General features: G+C 41.1%; 2 protein-coding genes across 3 annotated transcripts in view; both read left to right on the top strand.

The window, feature by feature from the left end:
* Nucleotides 1–12,899, top strand: part of LOC125885933 (sodium/potassium/calcium exchanger 3-like) — a 78,847-nt gene extending 65,948 nt beyond the window's left edge. Inside the window, exons 11-17 of the mRNA XM_049571789.1 lie at nucleotides 1,516–1,676; nucleotides 2,256–2,526; nucleotides 2,625–2,791; nucleotides 4,760–4,874; nucleotides 5,057–5,169; nucleotides 5,541–5,606; nucleotides 8,122–12,899. Coding sequence (XP_049427746.1) covers nucleotides 1,516–1,676; nucleotides 2,256–2,526; nucleotides 2,625–2,791; nucleotides 4,760–4,874; nucleotides 5,057–5,169; nucleotides 5,541–5,606; nucleotides 8,122–8,274 — 1,046 coding nt within the window. The 3' untranslated portion in view covers nucleotides 8,275–12,899. The remainder of the gene's footprint in view (nucleotides 1–1,515; nucleotides 1,677–2,255; nucleotides 2,527–2,624; nucleotides 2,792–4,759; nucleotides 4,875–5,056; nucleotides 5,170–5,540; nucleotides 5,607–8,121) is intronic.
* Nucleotides 12,900–15,176: 2,277 nt separating this feature from the next.
* LOC125885931 (ras and Rab interactor 2-like) overlaps nucleotides 15,177–24,805 on the top strand; it is a 48,860-nt gene continuing 39,231 nt past the window's right edge. For both annotated transcript variants that reach the window (XM_049571786.1, XM_049571787.1), the window contains exon 1: nucleotides 15,177–15,373. The gene's annotated coding sequence lies outside the window, so the exon portion shown is untranslated. The remainder of the gene's footprint in view (nucleotides 15,374–24,805) is intronic.

The following is a 24,805-nucleotide window of genomic DNA, read 5'->3' as shown; positions in this document are numbered from 1 at the left end:
CCAATTTGATGATGTATACCATTGTTACACATCCCTTTTTCACATTGTAAAATTGTTTAAGAAAACATTATGGGGTACACAATGTTTAAAAAAAGGATGATTAGGAAAGAAGGTCCGAAATTATGCTGTTTAACTGCACTTTCTGTTTTTTGTAATTGGTTGTCTGCTTGCAATTAACCCTTTAGTTTAAAAAAATTAAACAATTATTGGCCAAAAACAAGACACAAGCCGTTTTAGTTGTGGGTCCAACTGTACGCACAAGTAGTTACAGTTCACTAGACTCTTGTACGCTTTCATCAGCTTGCCATGTAATGTCAGTAATGTTAAAAGGTCTGGAGGTAGAGGTAATTTGTAACGACAATCTTGTCCACACTGGGCACATCTAGAGATGTCCGATATTATCGGCCTACCGATATTATCGGCCGATATTGGCATTAAAATGTAATATCGGAAATTATCGGTATCAGTTTTTACTTTTTTAATGACACAACTTTTACACAGCATGCGCATATTATACATCAAACTCTTCAGCTACTTCTCCTCTCACTCAAAATGTCAAAATATGAGAGATGTGTATATTTTTTGATATCTTTCTTTGTTTGGCACAACTCGCAATAAATCCTGTGGCTTCTGCATTTCTGAGCCAACCTCGAACGTTTAGGTAGACGTCTATCCGCAACCGGATTTTCTTTTTGTTTTTTTTCTGGGGGGGGGGGGGGCACGCATATATCGGTATCGGTTGATATCGGTATCGGAAATTAAGAGTTGGACAATATCCATATATCGGATATCGGTAAAAAAGCCAATATCGAACATCAGTAAAGTTGTGGGAAAAATCCCTTTTCTTCATTTTGCATGGATCACATTGCATATTCACTTGAACGCCTGCACCTCAGCAACACCACAGCGTTTATCTGCTTATTAGCATGGTGGCTGCCACCAGCATGTTTTTGCTTACTGGACCAACGATAAGGAGACTTTACAGAGCAACGCAGCAGTCTGCCTGTCAGCCAAGCTGATAGTGGCAGGATACAGCTGGTGCAGATGGATGTATATCTACCTTTAATCCTCCTTGTGAGCAGGAGAGTGGCGTTTAATGTCCTTCACAGAACATAACTCCAGTGTTTGCATTTTTAGCATCTCTGCCCTCAAATATATTGTTCATAACTACTGTGATGCAGCCTTTAAACCTTGAAAAGACAACAGTTATTTTACAATATTTAAATCTAAGATGATATCTTGTCTCATATCATAATATCAATATGTATTGTCAAGTCTTAGTCTGGAGAGACAAGATGGAGCTTGACTTGCTGTTGGAGTCGTACAACAGCGAGGGGCTAATTATCTTATTGTCTTTCAATCATAAGACATCGTTAGCAATATATTTCAAAATCACTTTCACATGATTTTTGACTGATGACTGATTGTGCCTTTGGTTGGATTAAGGAGTAAACACTCAGCAGTGCAGTCAGATGAACGTGTGTGTGTGTGTGTGTGTGTGTTGTCTCTCTCTAGCTAACTTCCACTGTAAGCCGTCTGTGCTGATGGTGGATGAGCTGCTGTCTGCGTACCCCCACCAGCTGTCTTTCTCCGAGGCCGGCATGAGGATCATGATCACCAGTCACTTCTCCCCCAGAACCCGCCTCACCATGGCCTCTCGGATGCTCATCAACGAGGTACATTTGCACATGAACTATATGTGAACTCACATAATGTGTTGGACTCTATGTTGACTTGTGTATATCACATGCCGCAAGCTATTAAAAATTTGGAAAAGTTATAAAAGGACAGCAAAGTTACCCTGAAGAAAAAGTTTTGTCGACTTAAGTTACTTTGAAAAAATCCCTGCCAAAACAGAGTCTTAGCATAAATACAAACTAAATATCCCTGTCTGGGTTCAACAGAAGACAAGTGGAGTGAATGTTAATTTTCTTTTGGATATTACAGCCAACATTTTCTCTCAGGCACCTGTCTGCTGCAGACTACAGTCTGGACGTTAATCCAAACCAAACAGCCAAATTTGGGCTTTAAATAAGAGAAGAAAAAAGAACATTAACTTCTGCTTCAGACAAATATAAGAGGCTGTTTCTGATTTCTACAAATGGGACAAATGGGAGTTAACTGGGACTCCAGATTGATCTGACAAACTACCAGTCATGCTACACAACAGCAATACAAAATGTCCACATGTGTTAATGGTAGCGTTGTAGTCATAGCTTAACGTAGCTGACCGTAATTTTCTTTATCACTTCCAGAGACAAAGACTGATCAACACCACTGAGACTCGAGTCAACCGCATCACCAACGGCGACTCTGACTCCGCAGCCAGGGCTCAGGGAAGGCGGGGGTTAGAGAATGGGATGGGTGGGGCTGAGCAGGGTCTGAACGGGAGGTGCAGACTTCAGCGACTGGAGTCTGGCAACGAGACAGAGAATGAAAACGAAGATAACGAGAACAATGAGAACGACGAGGAGGGAGAGGGAGAAGATGACAGTCAGGGCCCTCTGGTGCCTTTCAAAGTTCCAGGTACAGCACAGATGACACTAACTGATCACTGTCAATGAATGCTTGTTGTAAGCTCCATCACTGAGGCCATCATCATATCTGTCATTGTCTTCCTCCAGCTGGGGTGTGCAACAAGCTGAAGTGGCTTGCGATGTGGCCTCTGTCCCTACTTCTGTTCTTCACCGTGCCCAACTGTGGCAAGCGGCGCTGGGAGAGATGGTTCATGGTCTCCTTCTTCACCGCCACCATCTGGATCGCTGGCCTCTCCTACATCATGGTCTGGATGGTCAGTGCAGTCGGTCTCACCCACTAACACCCTGATAACACATCCTGACAGTGACAGAATGTTAGATTTGCCACATAAAATACTGTCCTTTAAGGCTTTTAGTTTTAGGAACTGTACAAAAAACATAAAGAAAGCACAGAGAGAGCACACAGCAGTTTCCACTCTCACTTAAAGGGGCAGTTCGACCCAGAATCCAAAATACATATTTTTCCTCTTACCTGTAGTGCTATTTATAAATCCAGATTGTTCTGGTCTGAGTTGCTAATTGTTGGAGATATTGGCTGTAGTGATGTCTGACTTTTCTCCAATATAATGGACCTAGATGGCACTCAGTTCCAATAAATCTTGAGACAGTTACTGAAGATAATCCACAGACCTTGTTGTGAGCAGTTTCATGTAGGACCTATTTTCTTTCTACCAACCTACACACACCATCTGTATCGCTACACAGAAGAAGGCATGCATCTATTCCTTCACTGTCTTGTGCTCGTGACAGCGCGAGATGCAAACCTTAATGGCTTCCTCTTCTGCTGAGCTGTAACATTAGCCTGCTCAGTGATGCTAGGTGAGCTAGCAGTAGATGCACGCTTCACCCTGTGTGATGATATCGGCGGCAGGTGTAGTTCCATAGACTGAACGCAAACTCCTATTGCCTCAAGCTGCCTCTATGCCTGTACGTCACAGCCTGCACAATATCTCTCTACCAAGTTACTACTGAACCTAATTTGGACATCTGCAACCATATTAGTTTGAAAGAAAATGTGGCACTATCTTTGAATTGCAAATGTACATACTATCACAAAAAACAAATAAAAAGCTCGTCTGAACATTTATGAGTTATGCAGTGATGCATTAATCAGAAAAGAAAACAGAATATATTTTCTACATAAGGAAACCTTTTTGACTACATTCAATGTCGTTTCCATGGACACAGTGAATAAACATGGCAGCACAGACAATATGAAAATTAGATTATTTTTTTTTTCATTTTTGGTTCTTCTTTATAAATGAGACTAAAAATAAAATAATATAATTTATTCAATATGTTAAATTATACTGTACGGGCTGCACGGTGGTGTGGTGGTTAGCACTCTCGCCTCAGAGCAAGAGGGTTGCTGGTTCGATCCCTGGCGTGGGAGCCCTTCTGTGTGGAGTTTGCATGTTCTCCCCGTGTCAGCGTGGGTTTTCTCCGGGCACTCCGGCTTCCTCCCACAGTCCAAAGACATGCAGATTGGGGACTAGGTTAATTGGTAACTCTAAATTGGCCGTAGGTGTGAATGTGAGCGTGAATGGTTGTTTGTCTCTATGTGTATACCCTGCCTCTCGCCCGATGTCAGCTGGGATAGGCTCCAGCCCCCCCGCGACCCTCAAGAGGATGAAGCGGTTAGAAGATGAATGAATGAATTATACTGTACAGGATTTTCTATTACTCTTTGTTAATACGCTCGCCAGCCAAAGTGAAAAGTAAAAGCCAAACCCAGATCCACTCTCATTTGGTGTTTTGCATCACCATATTTGTGTTTCTCACTGCTGTGTCTCATGGATGTCTTCTGCTTGGTCTGGCACCTGGTTGCTACCTTTTCATAAAGCCCCAAACTAACCTGAGTGCTGCGGAGGTACAGTCACTGCAGAAAAATACACTGCCGCACATCTAGCGGGTCATAAGTGATGATTGAGAGGGATTACTTCTGCATTATTCTATACATTGTTTGTTAGGAAACTCTTGTAACTCTCTAAATAATAGGAGTATAAGTAGCACTGGTTAGTTTGCTTCCCCTTTAGGCAGATATGTTTGACAGTGGATTATTGGAGTGTGGACTGGCACTGGGTAAATGCAAGTTTTCCAAAGGCTTGTAAGTTGTACTCAGACACCAAATATGGACTTAAAAAATCCTCTGTGAAGTCTGGGAATTTGAGTCTGGAAAAGTGTTTGAAATGGAAAATGTTCAGGAATCTGTTTGGTTTCAGGTGACTGTGATCGGCTTCACTCTGGGCATTCCAGACGTAATCATGGGGATCACCTTCCTCGCAGCAGGCACCAGTGTCCCAGACTGCATGGCCAGTGTTATAGTCGCACGGCAAGGTAAACACACACACACACAAACACACGAGCAGGAAGTTAAAATCAATATCTGTGATGAGTGAAACAAAGCTGAAATGCTGTGAAAAGAAGGAGTGGTGTTACACAGCGGAGTATTGCTTGTCATAATTGACTCGTCTCCTGACTGTATACAGACCTTGACAGTGTTGCTCTCCTTGCCTCAGGTCTGGGAGACATGGCCATCTCCAACTCCATAGGCAGTAATGTGTTTGACATCCTGGTGGGCCTGGGCCTGCCCTGGGCGCTGCAAACACTCTGCATCGACTACGGCTCCATCGTGAGTGCTTCTCAGCTCAGCCAGAGGAGATTCTGCTGGACTTAGACCAGAATAGAACAGAGCTGTGTTTATGAAGGACGGGAACAATAGTCTGTACTGCAGCTGCACACAGATACACTCTCACAGTATTTGTTGGGGCACTGGACAGTTTATCACCAGACACTGAGAAGATACTATGTGCTAATTGGCCTGCTGATTACTTTCACATGGGAGAAAGACATTTGGAAAAGGTGTCATAAAAGTCATAAATACAGGATGTGATTGTGTATCAGGTCAACCTTCTTCCTTCTTCTACACAGCCACATTTTTAAGAACCCTGACAGTTTAACCCACATGAAAAAACACTGTAATCTCTGTGTTTGTCTCCTCAGATCCATCTTAACAGCAGAGGACTCATATTCTCTGTTGGACTCCTGCTAGCCTCAGTGTTTGTCACAGTAAGTACAAGAGTTTTACAGTTAACTAAATTTGGGTTGTCCAAGCAATTCATGGAGCTGACGCACTTTCATCCAACATCTTTGTAGTTTTGAACAGAGTGTCTGCAACTCCGTAACAAAGCTTAAGATGTCTTAAAGTCCATTTAGTGAAGATTAGATTAAATTTAAATTTGTGATGTCGTATTTGCCACAAACATTTTATTTAATATTTATTCATCCATCTTTTAATTCCTTTTTGTCCAGGCACGTCCAAAGTCCGGCCGATTTTAAACAGCCCTCGTCTTGACTTTCAAAATATACTAAACGTGGCCCACCACATAATATTGATCAATGAAGGAAGTTTACTTTGCATTTTCCCTTCGCTTCATAATGGCAGGACTGTCATACAGTTTACAGACATGCATCAAGTAGAAACTATGCAGGCGGAGGTAATGTGTTTTCATGATCAGATAGTAAACAAGCAAATGGGACGGTTACCCAGCAACAAACATTTCCCTAAAATTGCAGAGGCTATACATTTCTCTGTCATTGTTATTTAACACTTGCGCCATTTTTGTTGGTTATATTCATGATTATTTTACTCAGTTAAACAATTAATATTCCTTTCATTATTAATCGAATGGTCATCAGTAACTTGAATGCACTGTCATCTATCATTGTGACTTCTGAAAGCTGTCAATCACCTGTCAATGAGCGGTCAGGCTGTCATCTGTTTGCGGCTCAGTTGATGTGACGCATCGTCCGCTGCGCAGAGGATTGTGGGTCAGAATAGCCACAAAAGCATGCTGGCTTGCATACTGCAAATCGGACCGGATGTAGTAAAACATCCTGGTATTTTTGGCATACTGCATTTGACATTGGGACATAGCCTACTGAATCTTTTTTTGGCATACTATATTATATGGTAGTTTGGGCGTTGCAACGCACAGTGACACCTGCAGACACCCTGGTGTTAAATCCAACCTTAGGCATGGATTATAATATGGGGTATAAATATCCCTACCAACATTCTGGCAGATGATCAAGGAAACATGAGGCTCAGTGAAGCAGGGAGCAGGGAGTGATGATAATAACTTCCCCTTTGGGGGAGGTGGGGCTCATGTAGTACTATATGGACAGCATGTGCGCAAAACATAATACAAACAAAAAAACAGGCACCCGCTCATAAACAAAGAACTCCACAGGGCAGTAGAAGTCAAAACCTCAACAGGTTACATTTAAGTACACTGCCACCATTATGACAAGTGTGTGCTGGATATACAGTATGCTGCAGTTAGAAGAGTAAGTCATACGAATAGTCTCCCAAACAGAAGCAGACGGCTAATTTTTATGCAGAGGTCATGGTGCATTAAAATTAACCATGTGCTTCTATTTGCGAGAGTGTGCAGAGTATATTCAGAGAAATAGCCCTTTGAAGCAATGGGTGTTTTTTTTCTTTTCACTAAAATCAATACATTAGGTAGTAAAGAAAAAGCCCTATGATTGAACACACAAACATTACACTGTGTACATTCACGTTTTAAAAAGTCATTGGACTATTCAATTATTTATTTGTTTAATGTTTATTTGTATAGGGACAAGTATGTAGCATACGTACATGCCAAACATCACAGCATTTAGGCCTTAGCTGGGCTAAGGATACAAAAGACAACAACACAAGTAACAGTGCAAACTATAAACAACAATAAAAATACAGACAAAACAATACAAGACACAAACTGCAATACATAATTAGCATCATAGAATAGGAAGCACCACATTAATAATGAATGCGTAACTGATTCCTTTAAAAAAAAAAAACTGTTTCAGTTTGAGTTTAAAGTGATTGAGAGTTTCACATGGCTTACAGTGCTGGGTCTTCCCAGGTGGTCTTCCATCCAAGGACCCAGCCTGACACTACTTAGCGTCTGAGATCGGATGAGATGGGGTGTATTCAGGGTGGTGTGGCCCCAGTAGCCCCCACTGGGACTTCTTATAAGCCTTCTGAACAATGAGCAGTCCCTGCACCATCTCCAGTACAAGCCAAGTTCTCCATCTCAGCTGACTTTAGATATTTTACAATCTGAGGAAGGAGCGAGCCGATGGAAGAAAATTGAATCTTCGTAGAAGCAGTGAGTCACGAGCTGTTAATCCCTGTGGACAGTATGGCTGCCAGGGACAACGGGATTGTGTTTTGTGTCGCTGCAGTGAGCTCTGTGTAGGAGTAAGGCTGGCATATCACAAAATGATGAGGATTTTCCTTCATCACCAGGATCCTGACACGTTTTACACAGACGATGCTTGTGCTTGTAAAAAATACAGTATTTTTACCAAATATTTGTTTAATCTGAGTATTTGGTGTGACTCAAGTCCCTTCCAACTACAGCTTTGAGTCCAACCATAAAGATCACAGTCGAGGTCATGTGGCGGAGCATCGGCAGTCTCTTCCATTGGTCTAACCTCCATGCTCATCGCTCAGCATTTTGATTTACTGTGTGCTGTACTTAAGATTTGTTCCTCTCTCCTCTTTCTGCAGGTTCTCGGTGTCCATTTGAACAAATGGACTCTGGACTGGCGACTGGGCTTGGCCTGCCTCATCATGTACGCCATCTTTCTATGCTTCTCCATCCTCATCGAGTTCAACGTCTTCATCTTCGTCAACCTTCCCATGTGTCCAGACATCCACTGACCTCCCTCTTTTCCTCCTTCTTTGTCTTCTTCTTCTTCCCCCGGTTAACGGAGGAGAAACCTCACCTGGCTTCCAGTTTCTCGGCGCCTGAAACCAAGTCCTACCTTTTATTTTTTCAAATAGAAAAAGTAGAGCTGTATATAATTTATCTATGGTGCAATACACGGAAGACAGAAGACACCGCAAGTTTTTTGGGGGGGGGGACTGGACAGGAGGCGCGATAAGAAAGTCCTAGCAGCAGAGATATGCTGCCAATCGTCTCATGAACCGAAAGGTTGGCTGGAGTAAACTTAACTGTATTAACACCGACGGTTAGGCTACTGTTGGTGAAGAAGCTGCTGCTACTGTAACTGACTGGTGGAAAGAGAGGAATCCTGCGCTAACAGCGATTTTTAGCTGGATTGTTTGTTACTCTTTGTACAAGTTTGGATATAAGCACACGATTAAGGTATTTTTAAGTACTTTCTCTGTATATATTTGAGGGTTATATAGGTACTAACATTAGCTGATATATGGGATTCTCTTATGCACAATTGGATCAGTCTTGCCAAGCTGAACGATCCAGCGACAGTGACGATATTGTACGTTTTACTTTAGGGATCTGGTCTGCCAGTAATACACTCAAAAACGCTTCAACATGTCTCCTATGCTCGGTACCAGCCGACACAGCATGCTGTACTAGCCACAACTCTAGCTTTGCACTGATAGAGAGAATCTAGATATTTAACACTATTCACACGTGTAGAGTCTATTCCTGTTTGTTTGTCTCTCTACAGGCATTTCTGAGTAGATCCGGGCTTTATTTTCCCCACGTAGGAAAGGGATCTGCCTGCAAGGGACATCCAGCACTGTCACTTTATTGATTAGAGATATTAGCCTATCATTGCAAAGCGTCTACAGGTACTCTAAACATAATGTAACTACTGACTTTAAAGTTCCCTCTAGACAGTAGACCTCTTGTACATATTAAATTAGTCTCTGAGTTGAGTATAACATTGTTTCTTCTTAAAGCCAAAAGTATTTTTAGAATAGGAGTAAGAGTCTTAGATTTGGATTTAAGATCCAGCTCGAGTGCACAGTGTGTGTGTGTGTGCGTGCGTGTGTGAGTGCATGTGACAGTCTCGAGGGGAACCAAGGACATCACTGTTACTGGGAAGACATAATCATGATTTATTTATGAATTAATTTATTCAAAGATCATGTCTAACCACCAGTTTCAGCCCTTTGGATCATGTACAGTGTATTAAATGGAACGCTCTCCGCTCTCTGACGACAGAGCTGTACAATGTACTGTACCTAATATATAATCTAAGTACTGGAAACTGACTTGATGTTGTTTATATTTAAGAATACAACTTTATAATTTATAAGTTTTGTATAGTTTGGAAAGATAATGCAACATTTGTATATTGGTACAAACACAGAGGTTTTTGCCGATGATGCACGGCGGGGTTGAGACGGAAATGTTTTGATTTGGCAAGACGGACTGAAAATGCAATCTTTGGCCCTGTTTACACCTGGTATTAACGTGTGTGTCTCGGGTGATCTGATCGCAGGTGGAAAACTTTAAGTCTGTCTGAATGCAGCTCCACATGTGCTTCAAATGGCCAACTGTGATCAGATCTTACTTCCCCACCCTATATCCAAATAAAGACATACATCATTCCTTTCACAAAGACCAAATGTGTCCTTGTATGGGGAGACACCCCAGGTGAACAGATAGCACCATGAAACTTCCCCAGTTAAGTCCTTACAGTAAGACACTTGTGTTTTGTATCACAAGTTTTCTGACATTTTAGGTTTAAATATGCAAATGAAGCATTATATAATTAATATGTGCTAATTTGCGTATGTTTCTGAATACATGAACATTAGATAAAGCCAGGTTCATAACATGTCATATTAAAGTCAAAGGATTTTACAGAGGGAATTTGGATATATCTTGCTATCAATCCATAAACCAGAAAATATCATCAGCAGCCATAATTTTTTTTTTTGCCATGTTTGTAGGAATAAAATGTTCCATAAATCAGGGTATGAATGATATATTTAAAAAAAAAAAAAGACCCTCTATAAAACCTTCAGAATATAGATAGGAATAAAACTGAAAAGTTTGGTGAATGTAGGTGGGACTGAAGTCGAGATTTTTGGCTCAGAGAGAGAAAAAAACGACCTTTAAAAATATGTATTGCAAAATTCCATACATTTTTCCCTAGTATTTTATTTAGCCAAAGATGAAATTACATATATAATTTTGCAGTGTCAACGCTCTTTTCATTTTACAGAAAACAGTCTTGAAAAAAAAAAGTTCACAGATGCAGAAAAACATGAACATGTAAACAAGGCAAGACATCAGAGTGTCAAATGTGAATAATGTAAATAAAGGGGAATTAAAATTAAATAAATTGAAAAAAAAAGACAAAGTAAGTCTAGATACAGGACTTCCTTAATCCTCTTTATCCCTTATCCATTACCCTTGTCTCACTCGTTAACTCATACTCAGAATGGGATATTGTAGAAGAGTGGAAAATTACATACATTGTCATTTCCGCCATGAAATTTCCCATTTTATTACTTATATTAGGAGAATTATTTTATGTACTAAAAGTTTTATGAAATTTAATGTTTAAATATTCAACATATTATCTTATTAAATATGTGCTTTTTGCACAGAAATCTGAACTAAAATAAAAACCTAACTGTGTATTTAGGAAGTTTTCTTTCCACTCATGTAAAAGAAGACTTTACAGAAGCGAAATAGCCCAAAATTTAAAAATTGACCAGTGCATGAGAAACTGCTTTTTCACCTGGGGTGTCTCACCATAAATTACCCAGTTGCGATGTGGATCGTCCAGTTTCCATTGTACTCTTTGGCCCAAATGGAAATCAGACTCCGTCTACAAGAATCAATTTGACTGTTGTAGTTTCTTCTTCTTTTTCTTCTTCTTTAATTGTTTTGGGTTCTTCCAAAGATTTTAAAAAGAGGAGAAGTCACGGCCTCATATTACATCATACCAGTAGGGTACAATACATGCGCATGAAAATCTAGTCTGCACTTGATGAAAGACTCAACAGCTAGCGATCTGTCATAGAACAAGGGGGCAGCCTTAGGAGCAGTCGGCCTTAAGTCAGAATATTTTTGTATGAAAAATAAAGATATAGGCGAGAATTATATCCTTTAATTATTGAAAAAGTTGGTAATAGAAGACCATAAATATTGCAAATATTGTATTGTATATCTGCTGCCATCCAACTGAGTGTACTCAAAAGTTCTGTCAGGCTGAGCGCACCCAAGGTTGCCAAAAACATCGCACCCAAAAAACACCTGAGTGGACACTGTTACGTTATTTCTAGTGCCTGCTGTAACTCTCCAACATCGCAGCTCCATTTACATTGCACATGTGTCATATGCCAATGCTCCCATGGGGTAAAAGAGTGTGCCCAGCCTTTTCCCACAAATAAATTCCTTCTTCCACCTACACACAAGACGGCAGCTGAGTAGGCGGTCCTTCAGTGTGGCCCAGAACACATTAGCATACACCCTGCTGAACAAATGTGGCCATACATGGCCCAGACCACCTCCGAATGTGGTCTTAGCGATCGGATCTCAAGACACATGGAGGACTCATTGGGTGCATTTACACCTGTACTTAGAGCTTTCTACTCTGATCTGATCACCCAAGACACATGTCAATACCAGGTGTAAATAAAGCCTTTGTCACTGGTCCTAACACGGGTAGAAGAAGTTGCTAACCCCCTTGTGTGTTGAGCTGGTGATGACTCATGGATGTGATAGATTCACTTTCAGATAAAGAGGAAGTGCGTACCGATGGCACACAACCCTTTGAACTTTCACAACATATTGTTTCTTAAACACAGTGCTTTAACTCTTGTGCCATCCCTTGTATTTGAGGCTTCAAAACCAACGCTCGTGGCCATCCTCCTGCTTGTCTTTGAGCCAACAAAACTCCATTTATGTCAACAGTATTGCCACTCTGTTTCAGCATGTGTTCAAACAAAATGTGGAAGATATGTATTTTATTTTTACCTTGAAGGATTCTCACTGAGGACCCTCATGTTAATAGAGTTGCTGATTAATTAAAAAGCTGTCCTCTGTAGGTGTTCCTCCTACAGCCACAAGAGAGCGCTGTAGGGCTGTGTTACATCTTCACAGGTGGCTGTTACCTTTACACTCAGTAGGAAGTGGTCTGGGTATATTTTCAGGTAGGCTACATAGAGATAAATACTGGTCGGTTTGCATGCCTCTCTCATAATTCAGATTATTTTGTGTGTAATTTTAATGCATTTCCAAGATCAAAAGGCACTGTCTTGATTATGCTGTACATATCAGAGGGATATGCTATTAGAAACACAGATGTTGGAATAACTTCTGATGAGCAGTTATATATGAGGTATATACTGTATTTAGAATGTAGGCCTACAGCAGTTAGTTTTCAGCTAATTAATGTCGTTTTATGCTCATGTCTTTCCAATTGTTTGTAAATCCTCATTTTTGTTGATGAGGACCTCTGGGCAGAGCTCAGAGTCGGAGAGAGAGACGAAGATGTTGGCCTTGTTCCCAGTGGTCTTCTTGCAATAAACTGATTTACATTCACAAATCACTTTCCCATGTCTTTATGAGGTGCTCGCTGAACTGATGGCTTCATCATTGACTTCCTTTTTTTTGGACAGCAAGTTATCATCACAATAAAAGGGTTTCCACAAAGTAAAGTTAGATTTAAGACCTTTTATTGCCACTTGGAATGAAATGTAAGACCACGATAACTAAATTTAAAGGAAAAAAAAAAGAACAGACATCAGTTTCTCGGGGTTAGAGACAATTTTTCCCAGATGTTTATTGCAGTGTAAAATGTGACATTTTTTATCTTGTGGCAGAGACGAGGGTTTCACATAAATACTGATGCTTGTTGGCGAGTTTTCTTTCAGCAGTTTTGTGTTTCTCACTCTGCATGTGAAACTCCACTGCCTTGGTTCCCATCGTGCCAAGTTTGAGAAACTTCTGGCATAAAATACACAGAGCATCATCTGTAATACTAAAATCCTACTTTCCATGTCTGGCAAGATTGATTTAAGACATTTTAACACCAGTCAAGGTTTAATTTTTAGACTGATTGATTCAATGCCTTTAAGACTTTTTAAGGATCTGCGAGAACCCTGAATAAAGTGGCACATACAGTGTACTCAGCATATTTTTCATTACATTTTAGGAGAGACTGACAAAATCTTGTTATCTACACACTTCTTATTATTTGTTTCCAGTATATCCTCCTGAGACCCAAACTTTTGTTTGGTATACATTTTTAATTTCTTCTAGCTATTTGGGATCAGTAAAACCCAATAAGTATAAAAAACTTAATCTCAGTGTCCTCAAACAGGACGATAGAAAAGTCCCAATGTCCTCAAACGAGTCAATAATAAAGTCCCAATGTCCTCACACAAGTACTTCCTAATTAAAAGTGTCTTAGCTCTTCACTGTTGCTAAAAGTGGTCAAATTTGTTGCCATATCAAACTACTACTAACTACATTATTAATCATAAATGAACACATTTCAACCATAAAATGTGATCAGGTTGGCATCCGGTATCTAGTTGTTTATCATTATTACATTTAGAATCATTGTTTATTTAAACAACACTGTAAAAAGGTTGAGAGTATTCAAACTCAACAATAACAGAAAGCCAGGGGGATGCCATATGACACAAAGATATTATAAGACCTACAGATGTCAAGTGTCCTAACGGCCTTTTTCATATAATGTTCAACATTCTGCAGGGAAACACCAACATGAAATTTATTATTACTAAACTTACATTTGTAGATTTTTTTTTTTTTTGCCAGAATCATGACGACGTTAATTATAAAAGAGATCTGTCTTCATTTTTTGGGGACTTGAGGAAACCAAACACCACATTTTTTTCCCACACAATAATGTAAAGTCTTCAGAGATATGGTCCAAGATAAACCTGCAAAAGTCCTTCCAGAATTCCTTGATGTGAGAACAATGCCAGACGAGGTGTATAACAGTTTCTGACTGGTCATTACAGAAAGAGCAGTTTGTGTCAATGTCATTTTTTGTATTTCTGCATATAGTGATTGGCAGGATAATAAGGAAGCATCTGAACCTTCCTCCAATATGTATCATTTACAAACTGATTCCAATATATCATGACATATGGAATAGAGACAACATCTTGTTGAAATAGGGCATGTATAGCTCTATTATTATTATTTTGGGGTGCATGGCGAGAAACAAATTTTTCCTACTGGGGAGTCAACTGCATTGAAGAAAGGTACAGATCTGGGTGTAGGTCTAATAACATTTCTAAGAAGCATTACAGTGCCTGTTGCCCCCAAATTCTTTAGGGGTTACTGAAAAATTATACATAGATAAGAATTCCCTGTACATGAACAGTAGGCCCTTCCCATCAGATAATAGACTTATATCTATTATCAAAATCTACGTTGTCCATCTTTATAAGCAGTCTGGTTGCAGTTTGCAAACTTACCACTGGGTGTCACTAAAGCCTCCACACTAGACCTTTAATACTTATTTAAAATTTATCTATAATAATATTTATATATTTAATCTTAAAGTGTATTTATGTCATATTCTTTAGATGGCCTTTCATCAAATTTCCAGTAATACTTGCTCATGTTTTTGATGTGGCAACACTGTGAGGCTTGTGTAAGCATCTTAATATCATGTTTTTTATGAACAGTGAAAACTATATAAAGTGACTTTGGATGGGATCTATTTAATAAAATAATGTCAACATTTCATGACAAATTAAAAAGTGTGGGTAAAAGTCAGCATTTGTTCCTCAGCCAATCAGGAGGAGGCGTCATATTACCGCAGCTCTCCTCCTCCGGGTCTGTCAGTCTCACCTCGGTGCTATGATCCAAACCCGGTGTCTCTTCCTCTGTCAGACATTTAAACCATGTAACCCACCGAGTCCGGGGACAGTGAGGCTTCTCGGTGTCCAAACAACTGCAACAAAGCGACGCAGTGGACACGAGTTTCCTCCATGGAGCATAACCGGACTGAGACACTGATTCAGTGGTGAAGGAGACTTTAAGGTGAGTGTGTTTGTGCAGCGGTGGACTGATTGACTCTGGACATCATGTCTGGGTCTAACCAGCGGGAATGACGGGAAGTGTTTATTCACACAGACTGCAAGTTTGGTGGAAGTTTTCTGAAGGGTGTTTGTAGTGTGTGTGTGTGTGTGTGTGTTGTGCAGAGAGTTGCATACCTGCTTAGAAAAGTTCCTGCTCACTCAGTTATTGTAAAAGTGGACTGAAACTGATTTGAAAATCCACAGTGACTCTGCAGGGACTCTTCACAGCACGACAGAAGTTACATCGAGCCTGTTGCAAATTATGTATTCCACTCAACATAGGCTATCAGACCATGCTTTGATAGTCACATACATGAGAGGGGAATGCACTGCTCCATATGTGTAAAAAATCTGGTATGAGAAAAAGTTCATAAAACCAGTTTTTCTTTCAGTAGCTCAGTCGTGGAGCTGCAGTCTCCTGCAGGCGGCTACCCTTCTTATCTGTGGCATGTGTTTATTTAGTGGTGCTTGCATGGAAATTGCAGCTCCGTTACCCCTGCCCAAACACTGCTGATGCTGATCTTGCAGATGGCTGGATCTTGTTACATTGGCAGCTCTGTAAGGTCAAGTAAAACCGTGCTACTTATTTTGCACAAATCCCTGAAACATCTACAGATAATATAAAAAGTGCCTACATGTAACCTACATGGCTGCACACAGTTTTACAGAGACTGTGATGGATTTTATCTTGGAAATATGACTCCTCAGGCCTTACACTGCAGTTTGGCATAACTTTAAGGCCTGTACAGAAGTAATTAGGATGGGCTGGGGGGCTAAAACTTACATTTCACTCTTAAATCGAACAAGACCCTCCCTCACATTATTAATATTTTCTTTAGACCCTCCCTTAGAAAGAAACTGTATCATCCTCCACTCAGTACCTTAAAGGTTGTATATGCTGCTTTTCCATACACTTGTGCTGGCTTGGCTTGACTTGGTTTGACTCAGTGCGTCAGGAGAAGCACTTTTATTGTGAATTTTATGTACAGCACTGTTTGTGTCCTAATTATAAGTGCAGTTTCCATATCAAGATGCAGGTCATTCACCTACCTACCGTAGGCTGCACTAGCTTGGGCTATTAATTCTTTTCGACAGTCACGGCTGGCTCGGCTTGGCTTGGTTTGATTTGGGCCATCAGCCTGCTGCGGCAGGGATTCGCGTCTCCATGAAAACATGGCTACCCACTTGAAGGTGTGTCTTTAACTGATGACGGCTTGTCTTCGTCAATGACTTTTAAAAGCAGCAGGCAGATCCACGGCTAAGGTCCCCTGATATTTGCTGCGATTGTTTTCACATCACACAGCGCCAGTTCACCTGACGTAGCTCACACAGTGTAACTACGACCACGGTGAAAACCTGTGAGTTGCAACGTGTTGGTCTTTTTAATCTATGTTGCCATGTAAAATAAAGGCCTTTTAATTCTTGCACAAACCTACAGTGTGCCTTGGATTGTTTTTGAGTGAGACTTGCAGACAAGGATGGAATAAACACAGTACAGCTGAAGTATCCAAAGAGCACCTGTATGTGAGTTCTAAAATCCAGCAGTGCTTCTATACCTTTGTCTTCATCTTCCATGATGTTGACTGGTCTGCAGTCAGTTGCAACCCATTTAGCAAGCGCTGTAGTTAACTTCCTTGATTTATTTTCATCATCAGGTCTGTGGCAATAAACACACTCCAAAGTAGGGCTTTGCCGACTTAGTTGATGAAGTTGCCTGCTGGTCAGTCTGGTTAGCTGCACCTTTATGCTTAGCTCGTAGGTGGTGGCTCAAACTCGAAGTACTATATTATATTTTAATTCCATTTGATACAAAGTGCATATTACTTTTGACTTGTCAACTGAGTGTCTGGGAGTTATTTTTAAAGTGAAATGAGCCTTTCAGAAGCACAGTGTTGGCTTTATTTTCCGTCACTGTGGCAGCAGGAAGCAGGAAGCTGCTGCTGCGGGTTGACTATGAGTAAGGGTGTGTCAAAGGACAAAATAAGAGCGTGCAATTAGCACAATTAAAAAGGAATTACGCTTTATATTTGGGCTGTAATGGCATCGTGATTAAGACATTAAGGCTGACAGCCCTAATAAACAGTTTTTACTGTCACTGAATGATTGAATGAATTGGGCACAGACAGTCGCACAGTGGGTGCTGATGGACTTAAAATATTTTGGCTTGATCCCTGGATATTTAAATCTGTGCAGAAAATAGATACATAAATAAAATATCATCCCCAGCTCTCCCAAAAAGTCAGACTACCCTCCTTCAACAGAAAGAAAAGGTCAAACCTTCATTTGTTTTGCTCTCTGTTCACTTTAATACAGTCACTTACTCATTTATTTTACACGTTATTCCACGAGTAGTGCCCAGAGTAATCAGGTGGATGAAACTATGTAGTAGCAACATGTTGCAGCATCTCCCCCATTTTGCTGCTCTCAGAGAGGGGATCTGTTTTTCCTTCGGAAATATGTAAGACCCGTCTGAACCTGACTGAGCATAACACTTCTGCGGCTCAGTTCTCGTGCTGCCCTCTCTGTTTTTCTCCAAATGAGCAGTGAGCTGATGTTTATCGATGTAATAAAGGGGCCAATTTCCTCATTTAAGCTGCTTTGGAATTTGTCAGAGATTAGCTTCGATGCAAAACCATGGGGTTTTGGCACGAGCGCTCTAGTTACATGCTGCTCAGCAGAAAGGTATTTTCATGAAAAATAACTTGTCAGTGTCAGGTTCTGGAACGAAGAGTGTTTTCGTCCACACTGACCTTAAAAGACAGTCGCTGTAGCCATCTGCTGTCTTTCAGGTGCTTTTGTTTTCATTGTCCTAGAGAGATGTTTTAGATATTTCTGTTTCATATTTTGATTTAAAGTAAATTCTCCTTAAACCTCTTTGTTCTGCAAGTTCAAGGCACGGCCGAGAACTTCGCAGCTTTCTAAAAAGTGATGTCATGTTGGCTGAACAAGGAAGCAGCCACTCCAGTTGCCGGTGTGAGACTAAACTGTCCCTGTGGGGGATGTTAACACTGAATGCTTTCACAGGAGCAACACTGATGTCTGCTGTAATCCTCCTGCAGCAGGGCATGAAATCAAACACTGTTTAGCTGCAGAAACCTCAGACAGAGCTCTGTTTTTTCTATTTCTGCTGACTGAGATGAATATCTGCTGTATGCATGAATTCAGACTATGCTGATGAGCTATTTATCTGTTTAAAAACTTTGTTGAAATTAATATTATACTTGGAAAATATGGCTTCTGTCATCCTTGCAACATATCAGAATTTAAGGTGGGGGTTAGCTGCAGGCAGGGTCAGAGGGCCCATCGGTGTCAGTGCACCACAAGTGCCATGTATGTGTAATATAAACCGAAATAATAAAGTTATTTGAACCAGACTTTTAAGCTAAACAGGGCTGTTCTAAGGGTATTTCCATAACCCTCAGAGACTTGTCTATAAAAAAAATACTTCATCTACTGCACGGTAAAAACTCTTTTCCAAGTTGCATTTCTATTTTCTGATCCAAACAAAGATGGCAATCAGAGACATAAACCCTGCGTTTTATCAGTTGCTGTTTATTTGGCTAAATTGATGTTATATCTTTATACAAAGTGCCTTGATTATGTTGTGACCCACGAAATGAGCAAGGAGATACAGTCAGCGGCAGTCCTGGATGTTTTGGTGCCAGAGGCAAACTCTGAATCAGTGACTCACCATATTTTCCTTTTTTTTGGGGATAGATTGGTTTACTCAGAGATGACAGTAATTTGCATGTGACTTGTACTATGCATGTTTAAGGGATTTAAAAAAAAAAAAAAAAAAAAATGTCTATATTGCTTATACTGTGAACTGCCACAGCAGAGATGTCATTATGTAGCAGATACCTTGAAACTTTTAGCAGCACTGTAGTTGACCAGACCTTAAGAGATTTTAGCAATCTCAAAAGTTTAGTAGACGTAGGTTGTAGCAGCAATCACGCAGTGAGATGGTCATCCCAAATTTCTGACACTGTCAGAATGTTATCTCAGGCTGTCTTTGATCGCAAGATCGTGATAACGGCCATCCTTCAACCTCTCATTGTGTGAAGTAGGACCATTGTTTCAGAGCCATGACCAAAGATTTCACCACATTTCTTCACGATGATCATCTTTTGTCTGGGACAGGTACTTCATGAACTGTAGTACAAAAGCCGCTGGCAAAGCAGCAACAAGTCACTAAAAAACACCAAAGTTCGGTGGCACAAAGCCGCTCGAAAAACGGAGCAGGGTTCCTGAAAAACACCCATGTTCAATGGCACACAAGCCGCTGATAAAGAGGCCAGCGGTTGCTAAAAAAGCAACTGGTGTTTGTTGGTCTTGAACAGTGGTCTGCAGCTTGGCAGCTGTCTTGCCAATGTCTTGTGCCATCCACCATTCCCTCCACCTCCCAGTGACAATGTCAGCTCATATACAATGTACTACATAACTTTAGTAACGTAAGTATGAGAGGTATGAAACTTACAAAGGTAATGTATTCATGGTTTGCAGAAATGCTCTTTACTCTTGCAGGGCTGCTGGAAGGGTCTGAATGTTCTTTGCGGACTTGGAGAAGGCTTACAACCGCAAACCTCAGGGGATTCTTGTGGTGCACACTGCGGGATTACAGGGTACTGGGGTTGCTGCTATGAGCCATCCAGTCCCTGTATGACCAAAGTGAGAGTTGCATCCATATTCTTGGTGTAATATCAAGCACTTTCTCAGTGGGTATTGGCCTCTGCCAGTGTTGCCCCTTGTCACTGACTCTGTTTGTGATATTCATGGACAGGATCTTGAGGCGCAGCTGGGGCGAGGAAGGGTTCTGGTTTGGGGACCTCAGAAGTGTATCTCTGCTTTTTGCAGATGATGTAGTTCTGTTGGCTTCATCACACCTTGACCTCTCTGCTGGAGACCAGTGCATTACCTCCTCCAGGTTGGGAGTGACTGTCTCAGACGAGGGAGTTCAAGTATCTCAGGGATTTGTTCATGAGTGAGGGTAGAGGGGAGCCTGAGATGGATCGACGGTTTGGTGTGACTTGTGCAGTGATGCGGGCGCTGTGTGTGGACCACTGTGGTGAAGAAGGAGCTGAGCCAGAAGGCAAAACTCTGTTTACTGGTCCATCTATGTCCCAACCCTCACCTACGGTCATAAGATCTGGGTAGTGACTGAAAGAATGAGGTCACGGATACAGGCGTCCGAAATGAGTTTCCTCCGCAGGGTGTCTGGGCTCAGCCTTAGAGATAGGGTGAGGAGCTCGCATATCCGGAGGGAGCTCGGAGTAGAGCTGCCACTTCATTGCGTCAAAAGGGGTAAATTGAGGCAGTTCGGGCATCTGATCAGGATGCCTACTTGGTGCCCCCTGTTAGAGGTGTTTTGTGCACGTAGGAGGCTGCGGGGCAGACCCAGAACACACTGGAGGGATTACATGTCTCATCTGGCCTGGGAACGCCTTGAGGTCCCCCAGGAGGAACTTGAAAGTGTTTCTGGGGAGAGGGACGTCTGGGGTGCTTTAATTGGCTTGCTGCCCCCGGATAAGCTGATGAAAATGGATGGTTGGATGGACTGAGCTGCATTTTCAGCTGCCTGTATAGGAGTTGCAATGTGGGAACTAGGTCAAAAACTCATCTTGTGCAGCATCCAGGATATTTTTTTTAGATCTCCCCATATGTATTTTTTTTTTATAGAAAAGTGGAGGTTTTGCTCTCAAACTTGAATGTAGTAATTATAATATATATGATTCAGAAACTGGGGCAGGCAGGCACATTGAAGACCCTATCATTTTAAGTTTTTTTTTCTTTAGTGGTGCATATTTGCAGAAATTTATGATAAATCAGAATACCACAGTCTAATGGCCACACAGTGAGCATGAGGCCTTTGTGGCCCCTGAGGGTCTGGGGCTGCAGGGCACTGTTCATGGTTGGTAATCCAGTCTTAGCTACACCCAGGCTTGACCTGAGGTAATTTAAATCCACTTTCCGGTATGTGTTTACCCTTTGCTTGTCTTTTATATCTGCTCCATGACTCAACAAAAACAGGCACTGGTGTAATCATGGTGATTAGACTTCTTTCTGTTTATTTGGAAGCTATCAGCACATCATCTTTCCTCTCTCTCTTCCTTTTAAATATCAAGAGACAGAAGTTATGCAGAGACATTTCCCACCTCCCTCCCAGGCTGGCTGGATGCTTGGCTTGTTCCTGGTACTAATTTAAAGGGGAGTAGCCCGGGGAAAACAGCCCAAGCTTTTCTCGGCTGACCTTTAGTGTGGAAAGTTGCGGCAGGGCGGTGCTGGTGCCTGTTTCTCACCATGATTTAGTCCAGTGGCGTTGCTATTATATGTGAGAGTTTGATTTGTTTGACGTGATTTCCAGCGCTCACATGTTGCTATTGCAAGACTCCTAAAGCTGTGATTAGAGGTTAGGCTGTTGGTCAGGCTGGTGTTTGACTGACAGAAGGTCCGTAAACATATCATGAAAAAAAAATAGAAAGTAATCCTGACCTTCTATCCTTGAGTCGAAAAAGCTGTGAGTGATCAGATTCCTTCTCTAACCAACACAACATGGGCCAGTCGGTTCAGCTGAACTTACAGAGAACCACTGACCCAAATTCTGCTCTGCGGCTGAATGCACACACACACACACACACACACACAGTTTTGAAGGAATTGCCTTGGCATTTTAAGTAAGTAAAGTCAGTGTATTAAAGTCAAATACACTCTTTCCAACCCTCTCTTTCCTATGGACACAAGTACACACACACACACACACACACACACACACACACACACACCATCATCTGGTTTGCCTCAGGGCAATAACATGACCCACGTGTGGGAGTGCAGTGGGTTTGTGCAGCTGCCTGCAGATCCCTCCTCGTGCTCTGCTGCTCTGACAGCAGCATGGAGCCCTGTTAGCCAAACACTCTTCACTACATCTCACAAGTGAGACATGAAGCAGCACTTCATGTTGTTCTAACAGTTTAAAGAAATACCAATAAAGTTTGCTGAATATGTTTTTACAACGTTGGACAGAGAGACTGAAGGGGAATAGTAACAAACAGCAGTCAGTCTGAAGTTGGATGTCTTAGTACTCGTTTAAAAAAGGGATGTTGCTCAACTTAAGAATTTTAAAGTTCAATGCATGATAGAAGCCTACAGTATCAAGTCATATTAAATGTCCATATTAAAACAGTGATCCAGGCTATAATTATCAGCAAGAAAAAAGCATAGTTGCATGATTTCTTTCATGGTTCTCCAGAGAACACAAAGCCTGATGTCAGCCTGTTAGCCACAGAGCTACAGGAATGAGCCCTAAAACTCAAAAATGAGTAAGCATTTTTGTACTCCCAGTTCTCTCGTCTTGAAGTCAGTGGGGTTTTTTGAATGGGTTTTTGGTTAGATGCCTGAAATAAGATCTGTGGTTAACACAAGCTTAAGATATTTTCTTTTGTTTTTCTTCTGTTTTGCTCTACAGTGTAAAATGTGTCAGTAAATACCCCACTTTCGAATTTTGAAGCTTTTACCAGTGGCTATTTTCAGGCAAAACCCCCCACTTGGTTATGGTTGGGAAAAGATCATGATTCGGCCTAAAATACCAATGTTCAGTAGCTGGAAAAGTGATGACAAGTCATTAAAAAACACTTAAGTTTGGCAGCACAAAGCTGCTGGAAAAACGGAGACGTTACATTTTGTTCTACGATGTAAAATGCGTCAGTAAATACCCTGCTTGTGAATTCAAAAGCTTTTGCATGTCTTTAAAAGACATGTAAAAGCTTCTGCTTGCTAACAAGTGGCTAAATAAGACGTCATTATACTAGACACTTTACAACCTCGTTGTGGTGGCGATGTTAAAGTCATGCGTTAGCTTTTTACCTCTGGTGATTGCATTAAGGCTTCAGAATTCATAAAAGTTGTGCTAATTTCTGGAGATTATCTTGTTGAACAAAACCTATAAGTATCATAAACTTTTGTTTGCCACTATTTTCTGCAGTAATCCAAAATTTCAATGAAAAAATTCCATGGACTGTTTTGTTGAGGGAAGCAGGGTGACAGTAACTACCAGGTTGGCCTACATAAACGTCATCCCCGCACTACTCTATTAGTGCAATTTTAACAAATTAAAAACCAAGAACATTTGAAAACAAAAAAACACAAAACCCCAGGAACATAAAAACAATGTTAAACTGGAACAGAATAAAACAGGTTAAAAAAAAGTAGTGTAAAAGTTGATACTGATCCAGATGGCCTTAACTCCTGTGGTATGATGTTTGAGAGCTTTGTTGTAAAGTAAATAAGCCGTGGTGTGGTATTCACAGCATATTAGTTGTCTATACACAGTTCTCAACATGGAGGTGGCTGAGCTGGTGGCTAACAGCTAACGGGGCTATTACCATAAACAGTGCTGAATGACTGCAACAGTGCTGATAGAGTTAAAGTATGAACCGGGGGGAACAGGAGGGGTGGCACTATGCTTCTGCAGCAACACTGTCCTGATATCAGTGGTAGTGTAAACACCATATGAACAGTGTGCAAAACAGCGACGAAGAGCTAGCCAGTGGCATACACACATGCACCAAAATGCACGTGCGTTTGGACAGGCTCACCACAACAAACCACAGAGGAGCTCAGATTACAACACACAAAGGTAGCGTGACTTCATTCTCTGCTCAGAGCATCGTTACTCCACTGTATCTTTACATAGCAAATAGTGTTTGCTACCATGTTAATGCTGTGAATGTCCCATTAGTGACCATTAGGTGGTTCAGCTTCTCTTGTTGTTGTTGCTATATTAAGTATTTCTTTGGTCATTTATGAGTTCGTGCCACAGTTTCCCATGAAAACACAGAATTCGTCTCTGCAGCATGTGCTCACCATTTGCCCTTCAGAACTGCAAGCACAGCATTACATAAATCTGCCTGTGATGCCAGCAGTGTAATGTGCTGCCAGCTAAGGATTGATTGCAAACTGTTTCAAAGTCTTGCCTTGCCATCAGCGGTTAAATAATGATAATTAATGTGACTTTCATAATGAAAAGAAGGGGCACTTGTCTATGACTGTGATTGTGTATAGGTTACATGCTGATGCAAAGTGCTTGAAACTAATAAAATGTTTCTTGCATCTGCCCATAAATATTAAAGGAACTGTTCAGCATTATAAGAAATGTGCTTATTGCTGAGTGTGTGATGAGACTGATATTAAATCTTCTCATCTAACTCTCTGTAAGAAAGCCAAAAAGTGCATTTTCCAAAATGCTGACCTTCTGCTTTAATTCTCTGCCAATATGCACCCACGATGTGTTAAATGTTGTTATTGTTGACATCAGCGATACTGAAGACGAGCCGCTAACACCACACATGTCTGTGTTCACGACCATCAAACACTGAAGCTATTCATTAGCACCGATATA

The sequence above is a fragment of the Epinephelus fuscoguttatus genome, linkage group LG3 (assembly GCF_011397635.1).
Source record: "Epinephelus fuscoguttatus linkage group LG3, E.fuscoguttatus.final_Chr_v1".
Lineage (NCBI taxonomy): Eukaryota > Metazoa > Chordata > Actinopteri > Perciformes > Serranidae > Epinephelus > Epinephelus fuscoguttatus.
Note: the sequence above shows the minus strand (reverse complement) of the source record. Positions and strands in the feature narration are given on the sequence as shown.